At 43.5% G+C, this 18,769-nt stretch overlaps 1 protein-coding gene across 3 annotated transcripts in view; it reads right to left on the bottom strand.

The window, feature by feature from the left end:
• Kctd1 (potassium channel tetramerization domain containing 1) overlaps positions 1 to 18,769 on the bottom strand; it is a 98,157-nt gene that overhangs the window by 4,296 nt on the left and 75,092 nt on the right. For all 3 annotated transcript variants that reach the window (XM_028759511.1, XM_028759508.1, XM_028759509.1), the window contains exons 3-4: positions 13,284 to 13,428; positions 389 to 694 (exon numbers count right to left, since the gene is read on the bottom strand). In XM_028759511.1, coding sequence (XP_028615344.1) covers positions 389 to 694; positions 13,284 to 13,428 — 451 coding nt within the window. The remainder of the gene's footprint in view (positions 1 to 388; positions 695 to 13,283; positions 13,429 to 18,769) is intronic.

The following is an 18,769-nucleotide window of genomic DNA, read 5'->3' as shown; positions in this document are numbered from 1 at the left end:
GTATTTGTTACAGTGACAAACGCTAACACAAACACTGTGCCCCAGATAGCCTCTTACTACTATTTGGCAGCATTTATGTTGGTTCATGTCTGTCCCAACACCACTTCTGTCCACAAACACAGAGCTGTTGTCTATCTTGTTGTCTTCTGTATCACCTGCACTCACAGTAGGCACACACACTCACAGTAGGTACACACATAGTAGGTGCTCAGTAAAGACTTGTGGATTTATGGGATGGATGTGGTAGAGGCTGAGAAGCCACCTACCCACTATGATGTACCTACTGCATATCATAGCTCCTCAGCTCCCTGGAGGAAAGGCAGCAGTGGAAGCCAGCTTGATCGAGAGCATGAACTGCCTTGATGCCGAGTGGTACAGGATGCCTTACCTGCACTGAATTGAGGTGGCAGTAGCCGTTTAGTGGAAACCTGATGACATGTGTTGAGTCGTGATTCCAGCCTGCATTGACCGAGTTGCACATCACATCACCGATCTCAGGAAACACTTCTTCTATCAAGGACTTGTCCCCACTAAGTGTGATCCTTTCTCCAAGGTCTGGGGCCACACGCACCACGAGGCACTCACAGGGCCGTGAAAAGCGGCCAGTTTCTCTGTCCTGTTTCCATCGCTCCATCTCCAATAACATTGGCTGAAGTTGAAAGTATTTTGCCTCTTCATATAACAAAGTATAGTCCTGGGGGAACAGAAAGGCATTTTGAGGTGGAAAACACATATATAAAGTACTGAAGACAGTCATGCTTTGTTTTCTGTTTGCTTAGAGAGGATCTTACTAGGTAGCCCAGGTTGGCCTTGAACTCATGACCCTCTGCCTCACTCCTAACTCTATGGGTGTGACTACAGGTGTATGTAACATGTATACATTAGAAATGTTTTTTTAGTGTCTTCTGGACATGACAGAACCACTGTAGTCATGAACTCAGAGGAGCTGTGGCTGAATGCACATTCTAGCAAGGAGAGAGAAGGGCTCACAAGTTCCTATGCCTAGCTGAAGAGCTGTTGACAACTGAGGACTGCAAGGATGGGATTTTCTGGTTTCTTTAAGGGAGTGGCCCCTGCTAGGTTGACATGCTGCCATAGATGTTTCCACATGTGTTTGTGACAGTTCAGCTTGGACTCAGTGGGTTACAAAAACAAAACACAGGAAAACACCATGAAATTGGGGTAGGGTTGGATTTATGCAGAGTCAGAGGAAGGAGTGGTAGGGGGTGGATTTATGAGGAGTGGAATGAACAAGATCAAAATGTATTGTTGCATGCAGGCATAAAATTTTTAAATAACTAATTTTAAGTGTTATATTAAAAAATAAATTGGTATTTGTTTACTTGTTATATTTCAATAATCAAATTTCAATGAAAAATTTACAACACATCTGTAAAGACTCAATTTGCATCCATCCATCCATCCATCCATCCATCCATCCATTGTGCTAGCTAAATTTCTGTCAACTTATCACAAATTGTAGTCATCCAAGAGGAGGAAATCTCAATTGAGAAAATCTTCCCTAAGATCAGAAGGTAGGCAAGTCTGTAGGGCATTTTCTTAATTAGTGATTGATCGGGGAGGGCCTGGTCCATTGTGGGTGGTGCCATCTCTGGGCTGGTGTTCCTGGGTTCTTTAAGTAAGCAGGCTAAGCAACACTTAAGGAGCAAGCCAGTAAGCAGCATCCTCTATGGCCTCTGTATCAAGTCCTGCCTCCAGGGTCCTGCCTGCCTGAGTTCCTGTCCTGACTTTCGTTGATGGTAAACTGTGATGCAGAAGAGTAAACTAAATAAACACTTTGTTCTTCCCAAAGTGGCTTTGAGTAATAGAAACCTTAACCATGACATTCATTCATTTTGTTGATACAGGGAATTGAGGATTAGTATGTAGGCCTAGCTAAGAGCTTTCCATGAATCAAGTCCTCAGATCACCTATGAAATCAGGCACTATCATTACTCCCACTTCACAAATGAAAAACTGAGATGTGAAAGAATTAACTTTCTCCTTTTTGTTCAGAAACACCTGCATTTTAAGCATGATGGTGTTGGTGAGAATCCCAATTCAATCCTCTCTAATGGAGGACACACAGAGGGGTAGGCTCAGCTGAAGATACACTCCTGGGGGCCATCAGTTGTTGTCACCTTCAGAACTCATGAGAGAAGGTGGAGGCAGCAACAGAGCCTGGGGTCAGGCTTGAGTGGGTGTCTGGAGAGTATGCATGCAGCTTTTGCTTAAACTCGGGTGTTGGTATGTGATGGCCTAGGCGAGGCTGACAGATTTGGAAGATTCTCACCCTGCCTCTGGCCACCTGTTAGTGGTGTCTGAGAGATGTAAACATCATGCAACTCTGACTCCTGGGAACTGGGTGAGAAAAAGGGAACTTGTCCATTTCTGGAAGACTGAGGCATGTGTTCTTTTCCTCAAGCTGTACACAGATGGCCTAAATTAAAGTCCCAAACCTACAGACTAGGTTCTAAAGTACACACAGGAGCTACTGAAGGAGAAGACAAAGAGAACGGGGGTCAAGGATGGAACGGAGAGGCAGCACGAGAAGCAACGTTGACAAGCAGGTCAATATTATGTCTCAATGTAGCTATGGTCACAATCATCCCTGGGTGTGAGATAAGTGGGGACTTGTCCAGACACGTCGACTGAGAATGCTTCAGTCAACTGACAAAGTCATGGCTGCCTTCCTTCCATGGGCGCAGAATGACAGGGGCTGTTTGCTATTCACATGAAAGTCATCCCTGTAAATATGAGGCCTCGTGCCTCTTAGATTGAGGGACAGCTCAGAAGCAGAGCATGGCCTATAACTAACTAACTAACTCTCTCTCTCTCTCTCTCTCTCTCTCTCTCTCTCTCTCTCTCTCTCTCAGCAGTAACCACATTAGCAACTTCATTCACGTCTTCCTGAGAGACCAGGGAATGGTACAGTAGTTGGTACCACAGGCCTTTCATTGGATAGCCCATTCTTCACATTGGGAAGGAGGCTCGGTGTGAGTTGCAATTGGGACATTCATCTCAACAGAATCTGATGCTTCTTCACCACTGTTCACCTTGAAAGTCAGAAGAGTCCACCTCACCAGTAAAGGACTCCAGGGCTCTAAAGATTCTTCTTGCACATGGTTCTGTTTGCATGACCTTCTGATCTTCAGCAATATGGCTTGGTTTTAGGAAACTGAGGATTAGCTGAGGTGTGTCCACTCTCAAGATAGGGCAAAACCAAGTTGCGTACTTTTACATATCTATAATCACAGAATTTTTGAGGTAGAGGCAGGAGGATCAAGAGTTCAAAGCCAGCTTAGGTTACATGAGACAGTTTCAAGACATAATAACAAAAGAACAACAATAACAAACCTAAGGACCCCATCCTCAGCCTTAAAGGTAGAAGACAGTAGACCTGGGTTTCTGCCTGGCTACCCAGGATCTTCATTCTGGAGCTTTGTCACTTTTAAATTATGACTGTAAGATACTGACATAAAATTCTTTTTAATATGAGAGTTCTCAAAGAGATTTAAAAACAGAGTGGAAGGCTTGGGGGAAGCAGGAAATCACTGGTTGTGTAAGTGTGAGGACTTTAGTTCATTTCCAGGACCCAAGTGAAAAAGCCAGGCAGGATTTGTCATCCTAGCTCTTGGCACGTAGACACACATGGATCCCTGGGGCTCACTGGCCAACAAGGCTAATGTTAGTAAGTTCTAGGCCAGTGAGATCCCTGTCTCAATGCCAGATAAATAAATGTGGACAGAATCTTAAGGAACAAGACCTGAGGCTGACCTCTGACCTCCAAGTGAGTATATATGTATTCCTGTTCATGCATACACATGAACCCAGAATCAATAATCAAAACTTAGGAAGTTGAGACAGAAGAATTAAAAGTTCAAGGCCAGCCTGAGCAACTCATTTAGATCATGCCTTTTATAAAAGGAAAAGTTAAATAAGGGCTAGGGATGTAACTAGTGGTGCAGCACTTGTATAACATGTGTAAGGCCTTGAGTTCAAGCCTTAGCATGGAAACACACACACACACACACACACACACACACACACACACACACACATGCACACATGCACACATGCACACGCACGCACGCGCACACACACACTGAACAAACAATCCCCTGAAAACACCATAGAGAGAGAGCTGCCCTGCTGCTTGCTTGCCCACACAGTGCATTACTAATTCTGTATGAGGAAGAATCTGTTAATACCATGAGCTTCCTAGAGCCACCAGGCCTTCAGCTATGGAAGATGGTGGAAACAGCCTGCTTGCCCAGCCTTGACCCCAGGGAGAAATCTGTCCCATACCACTGAACAGCAGTCACTGGACCTCTGGCTGAAAGCTTCTATCGGCAGGAAGTTGACTCTCTAATAAGGTACAGCACTTACAGGTTTGGCAGCTTTGGTTGGCAATATTAGAAAGACCTGAATTTGCTCATGCTACCAACCTGTTTGTTCTAATTCTCTCTGGAGTTATGGTGATTTTAAAAGTTATTTTTGTTTACAGAGTAAAGGGGTTCACTGTGATATTTCCACAAAGATATTTCTATGCTGGGACTTTCCTTGCCCCCTGCACTACCTCCTGCCCTCTCTGACTGCTGACCGGTCTCCTTCATACATGGTGTGCCCTCTGCTTCCATTTCTCTCACATTTCCTCCAATCTATTTAGACTTTTGTCCTCTCTCAATGTCTGTTATTTATGCCCCCCCTCTCTCTCACACACACACACACACCCTGCTAGATCCTGTATCTGAAACAAAATGTCATATTTGTGCTTAATTTTGCTTAACATGATGACTTCTAGTTCCATCATTCTCCTCCTACTTGCATAATTTTGTGCCTCTTTACAGCTAAATAAAATTTTATTGTGGGTACATACTGTACTTTCTTTTTAAAATTTTTATTTATTATTATTATTGTGTGTGTATTGTGTTTGTGTATGGGCCAATGTGGGCCACGATGTGTGTGTATCAGAGACAATTTTGTGGCATCAGTAGGTTTGAGGATGAAACTTTATCAGTTCTGTGGTGGGCATCTGGGCTGGCTGTGCATCCTGGCCTCTGTGGAGCACTAAACATGGATGAGCAAGTACCTTGCAAGCTGACATCACAGGTCAGGTAGTGCCACATCATATGGTACTTGTCCCGTCCCCACCCCCTGAGGCACCGCATAGTGATTTCCATGATGTGATATTTCCATAGTGATTTCCACCAGTGACTTTGCACCAGTAGTAGACACCAGATCTTCTCCTCACTCCCCCTCCCCTGCCCCATCCTCACCACTGAGTGTTGATAGGCATTCTGACAGGGTGAGATGAAACTGTAATGCAAATTTTAACTACATTTCCCTGATAGCTCAAGATGTTGAACATGATTCCAAAAGAACATCTTTTACCTTGTAAAAATCCATTAAAGAGCATAAAAGCCTGACTATAAGACCCAGAGCTCTGAAATTGCTAGAAGAAAACATAGGCAAAACACTATAAGCTATATGTAGGCAAGACTTTCTGAAAAGGATTCGAATGACACAGATGTAACCCCAAGAACTGACCAACAGGAATGCACGCAGTCAAAAGAGAGACTCTGGCCTTGCTTGGTAACATCCGAAGGATTTCTGTTGCTAGTGAAGGGTTAAGATGCCCCTACCCCTTTATCCTGAGCCGTAGAATATCATGCTGTGGGCCTAACATTGAGCTGTGTCAAACCACTGGAAATCCTTTCCTCTCTCTTGAACTATCTTATCTGTGCTTTCCTTTACCCCATGGCTCTGTCTGGTTCCCAGGGAAGAGGTGTTCTTTGTGCCGCATGAAGATAAAGGTACCACTGGAGAGGAACTGAGCTGTACTGATAGCTCAGCATGCCAGCACACCTGTAAGCACTGGCCAGCCTCATGCATAGGCCCCTCTCACTATACCACTATTTTTTGTGAACATAGGATTACTTTGGTTGTTCATTTTCTTGGCCAGCCCATTCTTTTGTTTGTTTGTTTGTTTGTTTGTTTGTTTGTCTTTCTCCACTTCCTAGTACAGATTTCTAGTTTTGGCTCACTGGAGAACTTCCTACAAAGTGAAGTCAGTCCTGTTGGCTGCTTTCCTTTAGAAACCTTGGCCTTACTTTCTAGCAGGCCTGTCTGATTCCGTGATGTCAACTTCTGCTTTGAGAATTTTGCATGGCTCCCTTGGGGTTCTCTGGTCCTGGGCTTGACCCCACTGACCTCTAAATCTTTTGAAAATTTTCTGTGCTCCCTTTCTGATCTGACAATGTCCTTTCTTTGGCTTGTACAGACTGAACAACTTCAGTCTCCTCATCCCAAGGGAGCAGAAGGAAATGGATTGGAGATGTCAGTGCAGCAGGTTGGGCTCCAGCTGCCCAGGGGAAGATGAGCCAGTGTTTGGTTTCTCTCACCTGTGAGTGAGGAGCTTTCAGTGTAGCAACTGGAGAATGGTGAAGGCTGACACAGGAGCAAGACCTCGGGGCCCAGTGCCCATTTCCTCTGATGGCTCAGCCCCTACTCCAGTAAAGGAAATGGTTTGTCATAGACTCAGCATGTCTCAGTGATTTTTAACTTCTAGGAATATGTATTTAATTTTTTAAAATTTATAATAACTTTTTGAGATAGGAAGATGGAGACCCCATTTTATAAGTGAGCTTCCCTAAGAACTGGAGACAAGCACATGAGAAAACAAATAAACATGGATGGACTCCAAACGCAAATAAACCAGGCTCTTAAAGTGTATTTCTTGGACTGGTGAGATGGCTCAGTGGTTAAGAGCACCTGCTACTCTTCAAGAGAACCCAAGTTCAGTTCCCAGCATGGATGTGGGTGGTTCACAACTGCCTGAAACTCCAGCTTTAGGAGGTCCAATGCCCTCTTCTGACCCCCAAGGTTACACACACACACACACACACACACACACACACACACACACACACACGTGCGCACGCGAGAGAGAGAGAGAGAGAGAGAGAGGGGGGAGGGAAAATACATCTTAGAAAATGTATTTGTTGATTATACACGTGAGTTTCTTATTGTAGCTATAGAGGTGACTGCAAATTTGGTGGCTTAAATCAACACAGACTCATTCTGTTATTGTTTGGGAGGTCGGAACTCAGACATGGATGTCCCTGTACTGAAAACAAGATGTCACAGGACCCATCACCTGCAGATGCTAGGGGGCAGCTCTCTCCTGGTGACCAGCCTCCATAGTGCTTTGTTCACTCACATTCTACCTTTGAGCTCCTTGTCCCTCTTTAAGGGCCCCTGTGACAGCCTGGCACCCACCTGGGGTCTCGTCTAAAACCTGCCTCCTTTGCCAAGTCCTGCTAGCCACATAGGCAGCATGCTCCCTGGACACTGGGACTCGGCTCTCCACACAGCTTCTGTCTCACAGAAGCCTTCAAAGGCCTATTTGCCCCCTGATGCACTTGATGCTTTACACCATGGTGGACACATCTGTCTGCTTGCAGGGCAACCAGACCACTCACGCACTCAGTCACTTAAAAACCCATGTCTGTGTCAGACACCACAAAGGACCCAGCAGTACAGGAGATTTCCTGTGGGAATGCAGTCAGTGCCCAGGACGATGGGGCTGTATTCTTGGGACCCTAGGGAAAATGCTGTTTTCCACCAGCAGGGCATCTCCAGGATCCCATAGAGGGCACCAGCCTTTGCTTTAAAGCAGTGCCCAGCCACCAGAAGTGGCAGGCCTCAGCAGGTCTTACTTTCCTTTAGTTTTAGAATTTCTTCCCCACCAGGGATGGGGTGGTCACCACAGTTGTGTTGGTCTGTGGACTTGTAGCTAATCATTAATCCTCATAACCATGGTGCTACTCCTCAGTTGCTCATGGTGCTACTCCTCAGTTGCTCTACACCTGGTTTTCAAGACAGAACCTCTCATTCTCTTCACCTTTACCTTTGATGGCTATTGAAGGAAATGGATGCAGCAATGTGCCCCACCCCATGCTTTGTTGCTGTTCCTTCCACTGCATACCCTGCAGAGAAACACTAGACCAAGCACAGCTAACAGTGACCTGACATTTGACGACAGCCCTGAAAAGCAGAGACACTGAAACAACACTCTGACTTGAAAGTCACAGGAACATGGTACTGTAGGAGTCAGGCCTGATTCCAGATTTAGTATGGGCAGGGGCTCCAGGCACACTCCAGGCTCAGGCTGGTCCTCACTGGTCTGCTCTCCTTGCTGTCCTCCTTCTAGGTTGTTGTACCTACTTTCCTGCCTCTGAAGGAGTATCCTTGTTTGAAGTGGGCATGGGCAAAAGTAACATCATAGTCTCTGGAACAGGAAGCAAAAGGCAAGGTGATAGAGTAGGCTGGTGCAGGCACCCTGAGAGGGCTCGTGCATGACTGATAATAAGGTCCCTCAGCTCACCATGCTGGCTTCTCAGAGAAAGTTCTAACCATGGGATGACTAGAAGCTGTTTGTGTTGCCATAGTTGACTAACTTGAGTCTCTCAATACAACCTGGGATAGAGGAGAGACTCTGGTCACTGCTGGGGTGGATCGGCGTAACCATGGTGATTTAGAAGTCAGAAAATTGCAACAACCATGATCCTCAGAACTGACCTGCTGTTTTCCCCTGAGACAGGAGGCTTCAATAATCACATGAGATAAACTAAGACAGGCTCTACCTTACCCTTTTCTGTAAGCTAGACTTCTGGTTCTCAGCTGGGGCGATTCCATAACCTGATGGCATTCAGGCTTCAAGACATTCTTTGTTGCTATAGCTGGGGGGTGGGAGAATCGCTAGCTCTTGGTGGGGAGAAACCAGGAAAACTGATCAGAGTCCTACATTGTACAGGTCACTCAACACCAGAGAATCACTCAGCTACACATGTTGGCAGGCCAGAGGTTAAGAACTAGGCCTTGCAGAGCTCATTTCTCCAACAACCTAAGAGCATGTGCCTTAGTACCTAGCAATGCTCAACCCTAGATCACAGGCAGGCCGCATGCTTGCTCATGTGCAGTATGTAACATGAAGTTCACAATATCACAAAGGATGTGATCTTGTAAGATGTTTAACATACTAGGCCTTTGGATGTGACTTGTAGGTCAAATGAAATCAGGGGATGGCTGAATGGGTTAAACTGTGTGAATGGCAAAGAGGCAAATCTAGATGACAAGCCATTCTTCGGGACAGCTGGCCCAGCCTCGTCACTAAGTGAGTAGGAGCCATATCAGACAGTTCAGAGTGCAATGAACTGTAAAATCTCACCCAATATGTGGTCAGGTAACGTCTTAGAAAAACTACTTGTACAGGACATTTCTAGAATCAACCAAGTAAACTTCTATGAGGTTATAGTATTATACAAAATAAAATTAGTAAAAAAGGAAGGTAGAAAATTTTAAAAGAAGCTCAGGAACAAGTCCAGAGGGCCATGCTGGGTTCTACCATGGTTCCCTTTGGTTGTCCACAAGACATCTGGGAAGAGGCATTTTCAAATGAGGAGGAATTGCCATTATCAGATAGGCTTTGCGCAAGAGGGCCCACCCTACTATGAGGCAGTGCCATCCCTGGGTGGACGGTCCTGGGGTGTACAAGCTGAGCAAGCTAGAGGAAGAAAGCTGCAAGCAGCACTCTCCTGTCATCACTGCTCAGTTTCCTGCATCCAGGTTCCTGTCCTGGCTTTCCTTCATGATGGACTGTGACCTGTAAGCCAAGCAATGCCCCCTACTCGTACCAAGTCACTTTTGGTCATGGTATTTATAACAGCAACAGAGATGCAAACTGGGGCAGGTTTTAACATTGGTAATCTGAGCAGTGGGAATATAGTGCAGAAGTGGTTTTTGCATCTTTATATTTTTAATTTTTTATAGTATATGCATGCTTCTGTAAGATTAAAAAGCATTCGAGTTTTGAATACAATGTAGACAGATAAGCTAGGCCTGCTGCCTAGTGGATTTGTCCAAATCTAGGAAGGATAGATATTCATAGAGAGCAATCTCAGCCTCAGCTGTTGCCAAAGAAGACGTTAAAAATAACAAGCTGGAGAGAGAGAGAGATCTTATGGATCCGTACAGTTTCTGACTTCTGGGGTATTGGGAATTACAGTCACACAGTTGTGTTTGTATGCAGGGACTGAAGTAGCAATAACCAAATCATTATAATTGAGGATGGAATTATGAGAGGAAGGGAGGGCAGCTAAATCCACATAAAACACTCAGAGAAGTTCTGCAGCTCACATATAAGAAGAGCTGGCTTCCAGTGCAAGCCAGGACACACACTTCTGAAATATGAAATTATCAGAATTGCTAAGAGGGTATTTAGCACAGACAACATATTTGTGGAATTGTATTTTAATGGGGGCAGGATGTTAATATTGAAAGATTTCGCATCCTTATTTTCTAAGCATTGAATGGCTAGAGCCAGAAGGAAGCGGTCAGCATTCATTTTCCCTAGCAAACCTGTAAAACCAATTCTTTCCACGTGAACAGAATAATGTCCCATCTGCCATGGTTGGGAGGAAATTCTGGCATACTGAGTGTTCACATGGGTGTCTGCTTTTATGATTCCCATGAATTACACTGCTTTTTGTGGTTTAATTTCATCAAGGGCCACAAAGCTGAATGGCCACTTCTGCTCCCAACTCTTTTTCCAGCTGTTCTTCCTCAGTTCCAGGACAATCCTTGATGCCCATCACCCAGCAGTTCCAAAGGAAGCATTCCAAGGCCCCAGATACAAGTGTCTCTTTTGACAAGGTTTTTGGATCCCTGCCACCACCAAGCTTGGGCAATGGTCAACTAAAGGACATGCTCTGTACTTAAAGATGATAAGCAGTAGATATTTAGGGCTCAGGGATCCTCAGAGAACAGCCCAAAGGTGTGGTGAAGCAAGTGGCCCAGTCCTCGGTGACTAGGGCAGTCCCGAGGGCATGGCCTCTGGAACTGGCCATATCAACATCTAATCCAACTGTTCTTGGAGGTAGACCCCATGGAAGTTCATGGTGGAGGGTTAAGCCAAAGTATGTGTTTAAAATATTGAGCTCCTTTCTTGGAATATGGTGCCATTAAAACAAATGGCTATATTTTATTTTCTAATGTAATTCTCAATTTGTTATCTTATGGTTACCCTGTTAGAAATGGGAGAGATAGGGCTGGAGAGGTGGCTCAGTGGTTAAGGGCACTGACTGCTCTTCCAGAGGTCCTGAGTTCAATTCCCAGCAACTACATGGTGGCTCACAGCCATCTGTAATGGGATCAGATGCACTCTTCTGGTATGTGTCTGAAGACAGCTACAGTGTACTCATATAAATAAATAAATAAATAAATCTTTAAAAGGGGGGTGTGACATTAGACACAAGCGTTCAGTTTTCAGTTTAGTCCTGTATGACTTTAAGAGAAGTGGGCTGTGCACTGATATGCAGCAGCTGGCCTCCTGGGACTCCTGTAGCTAAGTATGCAATTATCTTGAGCACAGTGCACAACATCCTTTAGAAAAACATACGTCTCTGTCTGTAAGAACATCATCATGCAGCAAGTTAGCCAAGCCAGTACAGCATACATAGAAGCAGAGTCAAGATGGTACGTGGCTAAAATTTACATCTTTGTATATTTACTGCTTGTATGGGAGTGCACATGTATGCATGTGTGGATGTATATATGGAAGTCAGAGGGCAATGTCTTCTGTCAATCTCTTTATTGTCATTGTTAGTTTTTGAGACAGGTCTTTCACTGAACCTGGAGCTCACCATTTTAACCAGACCAGCTGACGGTCGAGCCCCCAGGATTCACCCCTCTCTGTGCCTCTCCATGCCTGGCTTCACTGCTGAAACTGAGGATTTGAATTCTGGTCCCCAGGCTTCCATAGCACCCACTTTACCCACTGATGGCCTCTCCAACTCACATGACCAAGTTTTAGGTGAATGGCTATAAACTGGCAGATCTCAAATTAATAAGAGGCTCAGGAGCTTTTAGCTTTATCCTCTTTTCTGAAATGGAAGCAGTGCGCATGTGCGAAGGATTAGTTGTCAAATGGGAAAAAAATACTCGGGACTTACTTAGGGAATGTTTGCCCTACATGAAAAACTATGCATCTTCAATAGGAAAATGAGGAGAATAAGGTAAGGATGGCTGTTAGGATGCATGAGTCCCCACATTTCACAGGGGACCTGAGCAAGACTCAAAAAGGTTAAATCATTTTCCCTTCCCACCACACTGTATGCCCCCCACACAGTCTCTATCAATCTTTAAACTTTTAGTCAAACTAATGTATAAAAACGAGTATATCCTTTGATATAGAGGATGATTAAATATTTTAAATATTTACTGACAAAATCTTTTTTCTTCCTTTGGGCAAATCTTGTTTATAGATAAAGGTTTCCCCTAGATTATTTATATACTTTTATAGATTTGCACAAACTCTTTTATGATAATATTAATCTTTTGTTGCAAATATTTCTTCTACTAATACATCTTTTATGTGAGTATGATCTCTGCTTCATAAAGATGTTTTAAAAGCCCTTTTGTGTATGACAAGTCTTATATAAACCCTTTCTCTCTCAAAACAGAAGTTCCTCTTAAAAACACATCCTGCACCTTCCCATTTGGTTTATTGCTTCTTGGACATTACACTTTCTGTTTTGCCTGTTGTTGTTGTTGTTATACACACTATGACTGATTCTTGCTATTCCAGAGGCAGCACATTGACTGTAGCACACTGATTCTGAATTTAGATGTTTTAATTAGCTCTCTATTAGCTCTAATAATATTCAGAATTAGTAGTTTTAAAAATCTCCTACTTAGAGAAACATTAACAAGCATAAAAATTCCATTTTCATGTATTCCCTTTTAATGCAAACACTTCCTATATGCCCCCCTGTTCAGATTCCACTGCCTTCAGGGGTTCTCTCACTGTGCTTGATGCCAGCACTTGCTGCTCAGTTTTAAGGAAACAATTCTAAAACTGTCGTGCTGATATTAACCTTAGATTTCTGGGAGAAAAGTTTATTTTTTTTTCTGGGAGAAAAGTTTTATTGAGTTAAGAAGTTCCTTTTATACTCTACTTGCTAAGACACAGCAGAAATTAAATTTGAATTTAACCAGCTTTTCAGTTTACTAAAAGGAAATATAATTCGATTATTTACATAAAAGCAAATGCTCCCTTATCCTGTAACATTTCAACATCACGTGCTGTGCTTCATGAACAGGTCAAGGGGTGGCTGACAACGATGGAGTTGGTACACGTGGTAAGGGTGTAGAACTAGAAACAGTTTTTGGAGAACATCAAAAGAAAATCACATATTTATTGTTAACACAGATTCCCTCACCTTGAAGTCATCAGGAATGAGGAGTTTTGATGTTCGTAGAAAATTCAAGATATATCTGAACATCTGCCCGTCTCTGTCAATGAAATAGTGCTGTTTGAGACTGTCCAGAACAATGGGCTCTGTACCATCAAAAAGTCTTCCAATTCTGTCATGAAAGAGAGGGAAATGTGGAGAGAAACAGTTAGATCAACTGGCCCCTTCTGCTTGGGGTCGCTGTCAACGGCAGCACTTCTGCAGGGAGCTGGCTGTGGAAATCATCTGTTCAGCAGTGACAATGGTCTCTGAGAAGACCTAGTCTCTGTTCGACAAATATCTTAGGGTAAGAAAGTCAGATTAGTCTCAGGTTTGTTCAGACATGCGCCTTTCTTCTCTGCCTCTCACTTGCAAAGCGAATGTCCTAACATGGTGATTCTGGCAAGAGGCTGTCAACTGAGGCTGTCACTGTGACTGAAGAACTTGCCTTTCTCCAGTGGTACTTACCTTTGCTTCCTGCAAAATGTTACTTCTCCTGGTGTCTTTTAAATCCATTCTACTTTAACAGGTGTTCTGCTTTAAAGAAATGTGTCCCAGCATTTTCCCAATTCGTAAGTCCCAGGCTTCTAAAAATACAGTAATAGAGAGTGCCAACATATATTCTAAGAGGGAACAGATAACTAGCTAGTGACGCCAAAGCACACCAGAGAACAGAATTGTGCGTCCTTTACCACAGCTCATCTGACTTCTCACTAATAGCATAGCTATATACATTGCTTCGTGTCTTAAGTACTTTTTTCTCCTGATCTCATAACATGACTGTCTCAGTTTTGGAGTTTTGGAATATTATTTATTGCCGTAAAGATTATTTTAAAATAATACATCGTATCTTGAACTGTGACAAAGGTCACAAAAAAATCAAAAATTCTACCCCTTAAACATGACAAATCATATTTTCCTCTCCTCTGCTATCAGTCAAATGTTTAACTCTGTACTTAATAAGATGATAAACACATGCTTGACAGGGAAAGAAGGGAGGCACAATTAACTAAGGGCTTTCCACGAGCCTTTCACCATCCTCAGCACCTTTACACGCAACAGATACACTGTCCTCATCTTAACAATGAAGAAATCTGCTTGAAAGGATGAGGAACTGGCACAACTAGTTAAGTAGCGATGGGGGTTGGGGGTTGGCTGCTGCTAGGAAGGGGGGCCTCCTCACACCCATGAGAATCAAAGCATTGCCACTGAGCAATGAACACTTTGGGTTTAGAGTTGTTTCTCTCTATATTTGTTAAATACGAACTTTATAGTAATGAAGTTCAAGCCCCTATACGGATTAATTAGGGGTGTGACATAAATTAGTATCAACGATTTCATCGATTTATTAAACAGAGATGAGAAGTATTTTGTTTTAATTTAGCTCTAGTGGTCTTGCATAAGAACTTCAAAGCCCACACATGAAGTGCACGGGCACAGGATGAGCCACAAGTATGAACGCACTGAGTAGGTGCAGACAGGAGCTGCTCACCCCTGTATGAGGAGAGTGGAATAGGAACGTGGCTCTGCCAGTTAGTAGCTATAATCCGGATGCATGGCCTTCCTGGTGTCTCCATTTTTTTTTCTTTTACAAAATTATCTCATTTTTAAAAATAAGTTTTTATTTCGTCCTGGTTGATGAGGACAAATACAATAAGCCGTGGTGAGCTCAGAAAGTACACAGTAGAAGAGCGATTCCAAGAGAGTCAATATTTCTACATTTATTAATGTATTAAAAACTTATTAATAAATATAGAAAAATAGATGTAATTATTTGTCTACTAATTTACTAAGCTCTACCTAAGAGAGAAAAGGGATATCATTGGCTTTCGACCTATGCAAACTAGAAAAAAAGTGTGCCTGAAATAGCTTTTAGGGTGTAAAAACCAAAACCAACCAAAACAGGAAATGTGGCATGGATGCAACAAAAGGTATCCTGGGAAGATGAGAAATTGAAAAAAGAAAGAGAGGGAAGAAAAGCTGAGCAGCTCAGCCCAGCCGTGGCAGAATCTAAAGTCCTCATGGCCTTAGGCAAGGTCATGGGCAGTGAGAATACGTCTCTAGGGAAAAATAGGAGGAACTGACCACGATAGCAAAAGTCAGGGCTGCAAGGGACAAGAAGACCCAAGTCCAGCACCAAGGCTCTCATCCTTAGAGACAACCCCCCTACCCCCACCCTTTGCGCATGCAAAGGTCAAGTCACCTGCTGCTGGCCTCGGAACCTTTATCCAGATCTATGATCATGAGTGGAGGAGCACTGAGTAACAGGAACCGGAAGGGGAGTAGGACCGCTGCTGGGACAAACCAAGTAGGGCAGGACTGCCCCCAAGCAATAGGAACTAGCAAGGGCCAGACTTATGGATGTGCTCCCAGGAGTCCAGGGGCAAAGAAGGGCATGAACCTTTGGGTGGAGGAAGGTAATGGGAAACCATAGGCTGTTTAGGGCAGGAAGGGTTGCCGAGAAAGGGTCAGGACTATGGAAAGAATGTGGGAGGATTGTAAAGGGTGCTGGGTCCTTGAGCAAGGTGAAAGCTTTGAGAGGAAGTTAGTTCCCTATCTCAGCGATGAATGTTAACAAGTTAAAAAAGTGCAGTGCTTTACTCTCTGCAGACCTTAAAGAACTGTGTAAAAACAGTAGACAGGGAGGGAAGGAGGTGCCAGCAACCATAAGATGTGTCTCCTGTGGGTTTGAGATCGGAGAGATTGTGCCGTGGAAAAGTATTGTTTGACTAAGTAAATAAGGGGGGGGGGACTGACAGGGCAGTATTTCTCATAGACATATGAATGGAGTTACAAATCACCCTGCAGTACCCTGTAAGCGCTGCTGTCTGGAAACTGTGGGACTGATTACAGTGTACAGACCTTGGAGAACATTCCTGGTTTCCAACTGACCAAGACCAAGCCGGCTCCAGATAATTTATGGTTGGGGTTTTCTTTCTCTCTCTTTTAAAAATATAAATTCAGTGAACCAAATGGTAATGCTGAGAAAGACTTCCATGATGTTTTGAAGGCTAATAAATATTTTAACTAGTATTTAATGTCTTTCTTAAAAAATAAATTTATTTTGGATAGTTTCAATGTCACACCAAAGCAGACAGAACATATAAAGAATCCCTTAGGTGAAGATACTGGCACCCCAGTTTCCAAAACCTATCATTTCTTAATTAATCTTCCATGTCTACCTGCATGCTTCACTGGCCCCTACTAGGAGTTCTGAAGTAAATTTCAAACGTCATATCATTTTATCTGAATATTTCATTAATTGCTAACATTATAAAGGTCTGCTAAAATGGGAAGTAAATAATGTTGAATATTATTTTTCTTTTTTTCTTTCTTTTTTTTTTTGATTTTTTTTTTTCGAGACAGGGTTTCTCTATGTAGTTCTGGCTGTCCTGGAACTCACACTCTGTAGACCAGGCTGGCCTCAAATCTGCCTGTCTCTGCCTCCCAAGTGCTGGGATTAAAGGCGTGTGCCACCACCGCCTGGCCAAATATTATTTTTCATAGCATCGTGGATCCCTCTTGCTTATTGCTCAGGGCAGAGCCTACTGTGGAAACCAGGCTCCTTCTGGTGAAAAGTTGGTCTGGCTTCCTGCTATGATGGGTTCCCCTTTTACCCGGGATAGCTGTGTTACACACAGTGTGCATACAAATATGAAAGGACTGAAATCTGATTTACCTGACTCTGTATGGATCAGTCATTAAGACAGCTTTCTTCTGTACTCATGTGACCTGGTTCCTGTAATTTACTGACTCAGTTTCTTAAGAGTTTTCCTTTGTTTTTGTGTAATCATTTAGTTATTCATTCAGTATCTGCTGAGCCTGACTGTACCAGTAACAGGTCTGGGGGTGTGAATAAGACACAGTCCTTGCTTTTGTGGAATTTAAGTCTGTGTGGCTGGAAGCACGGTCAAGCACAGCATGACTGAGTATGTGTGCAGTGGATAGTAGGCATAGAAAGGAGGCCTACCCAACCCATTAAACTCAACTATGGGTTACCAGGGAAGAAAGAAAAGGCTCACTGGGATCCTGATGGGGAAGGAAGTTAGTCAAGTACAGGACTAGGAGGGAAGGGTAGGACAGGGCACAGGAGATAGAAATAGAAAGGCTTGATGCTGGAAAAAGCTTCCCATGTGACTTCTATGTTGAATCAGGCTGACTGAAAAATGAGGCCGAAGCAGCATAATCTATGCAGTGAAGAGCCTGGTGTGTCGGGATGTGGATCTGTTTTGAGGGGGATGGAACTGATGGTAGAGTGTTCTCCAGGGAATCTCAAGGGAAAGAGCAAACTTAGCAGGGAGACGGTGAGACACATACTTGAAGCCGTGTCATCCAAACCCTATGTCCTGGGCTTGATTTTCACCATGTCATATGCATGATGAGGTGGTTTCAGTCCTGGTTGACAGAGACAATCTCTAGGAGCCTTTAAAAAATACTGATCTCAGGACCCCCACCCCCACCCCACCCAAGTTGTTCTGATGCAGTTAGGAATAAGGACTAAACAGCTGGAGTTTTTAAAAGCTTTTCAAGTTTGTGTGTTCATTTGTTTGTAAAGCAGAATCTTATCATGTAGTCCAGGCTGGCCTCGAACTCACAGAGATCTGTCTGTCTCTGCCTCCCCTCACAAGTGCTGTGGTTAAAGTTGTGTGCCACCACAACCACAGTGGGCAACCCGGAACTTTTTCTGATCTTCTTTCCCTTCCTTTTTCCACCTCCCAAATGCTAGGATTACAGGTGTACACACCACAGTTGGTCTCACTGAGCTGAGACTTAGTGTCAAAGAGGAGGGGCCAAGAGATTAGAGAACTCACTCAAGTCCCACGCACTGGAATGCTTTCTATTAGTTATTTTGTTATCTTAAACTGTCAGAACCCTCCCTCAAATGGCTGACCATGCTTTCAGAAATGAAAGACTTAACCTAGGTCAACTTCTTTTTTTTTATAAATATAGCAATAATCGTAAATATATCCTTCAAGAGACATTTGGTTGGCACAGAGTTTCTCTAAATCTCATCTTGCTGCCCTGTGGTGGCCAGCAGAGACAGGCACATTCAAGCCGCTGGAGGGCTACTACTCTAAGGCTAGTTACTAGGAGTGGGTTCTACCACTCAGTGACCTAGACATCTTACAGGCATTATCTTGCCTGTAAGTGATCTATCCATCTTACAGTGATCCCCACAGGTAGCCTTAACTTCTCATCTCACTGGTAAGGAGATAGCCCAGATGTTAAGTCATTTGGCCAAAGGGGCCATATTTAACTGATGGATCTTGGGTGACAACCTTGGTCTGGCTTAAAAGCTTTTCTTGATCACTACACAGACTGCCTCTTTATGTATGCTTTTAAACAAAATCAAAGAACTTCTTTTAGGAAATGCATAGTTGTTATAGTTTGATAAAGTTGATAGCCCAAGATACTGTGTTATCTTGTAATTATCTATTATGTAGGAAAAATAATTTATTTAATATCTGGGATTA

Source organism: Grammomys surdaster, unplaced genomic scaffold (assembly GCF_004785775.1).
Source record: "Grammomys surdaster isolate TR1022 unplaced genomic scaffold, NIH_TR_1.0 126298, whole genome shotgun sequence".
Lineage (NCBI taxonomy): Eukaryota > Metazoa > Chordata > Mammalia > Rodentia > Muridae > Grammomys > Grammomys surdaster.
This window is presented reverse-complemented; position numbering and strand designations above follow the sequence as displayed.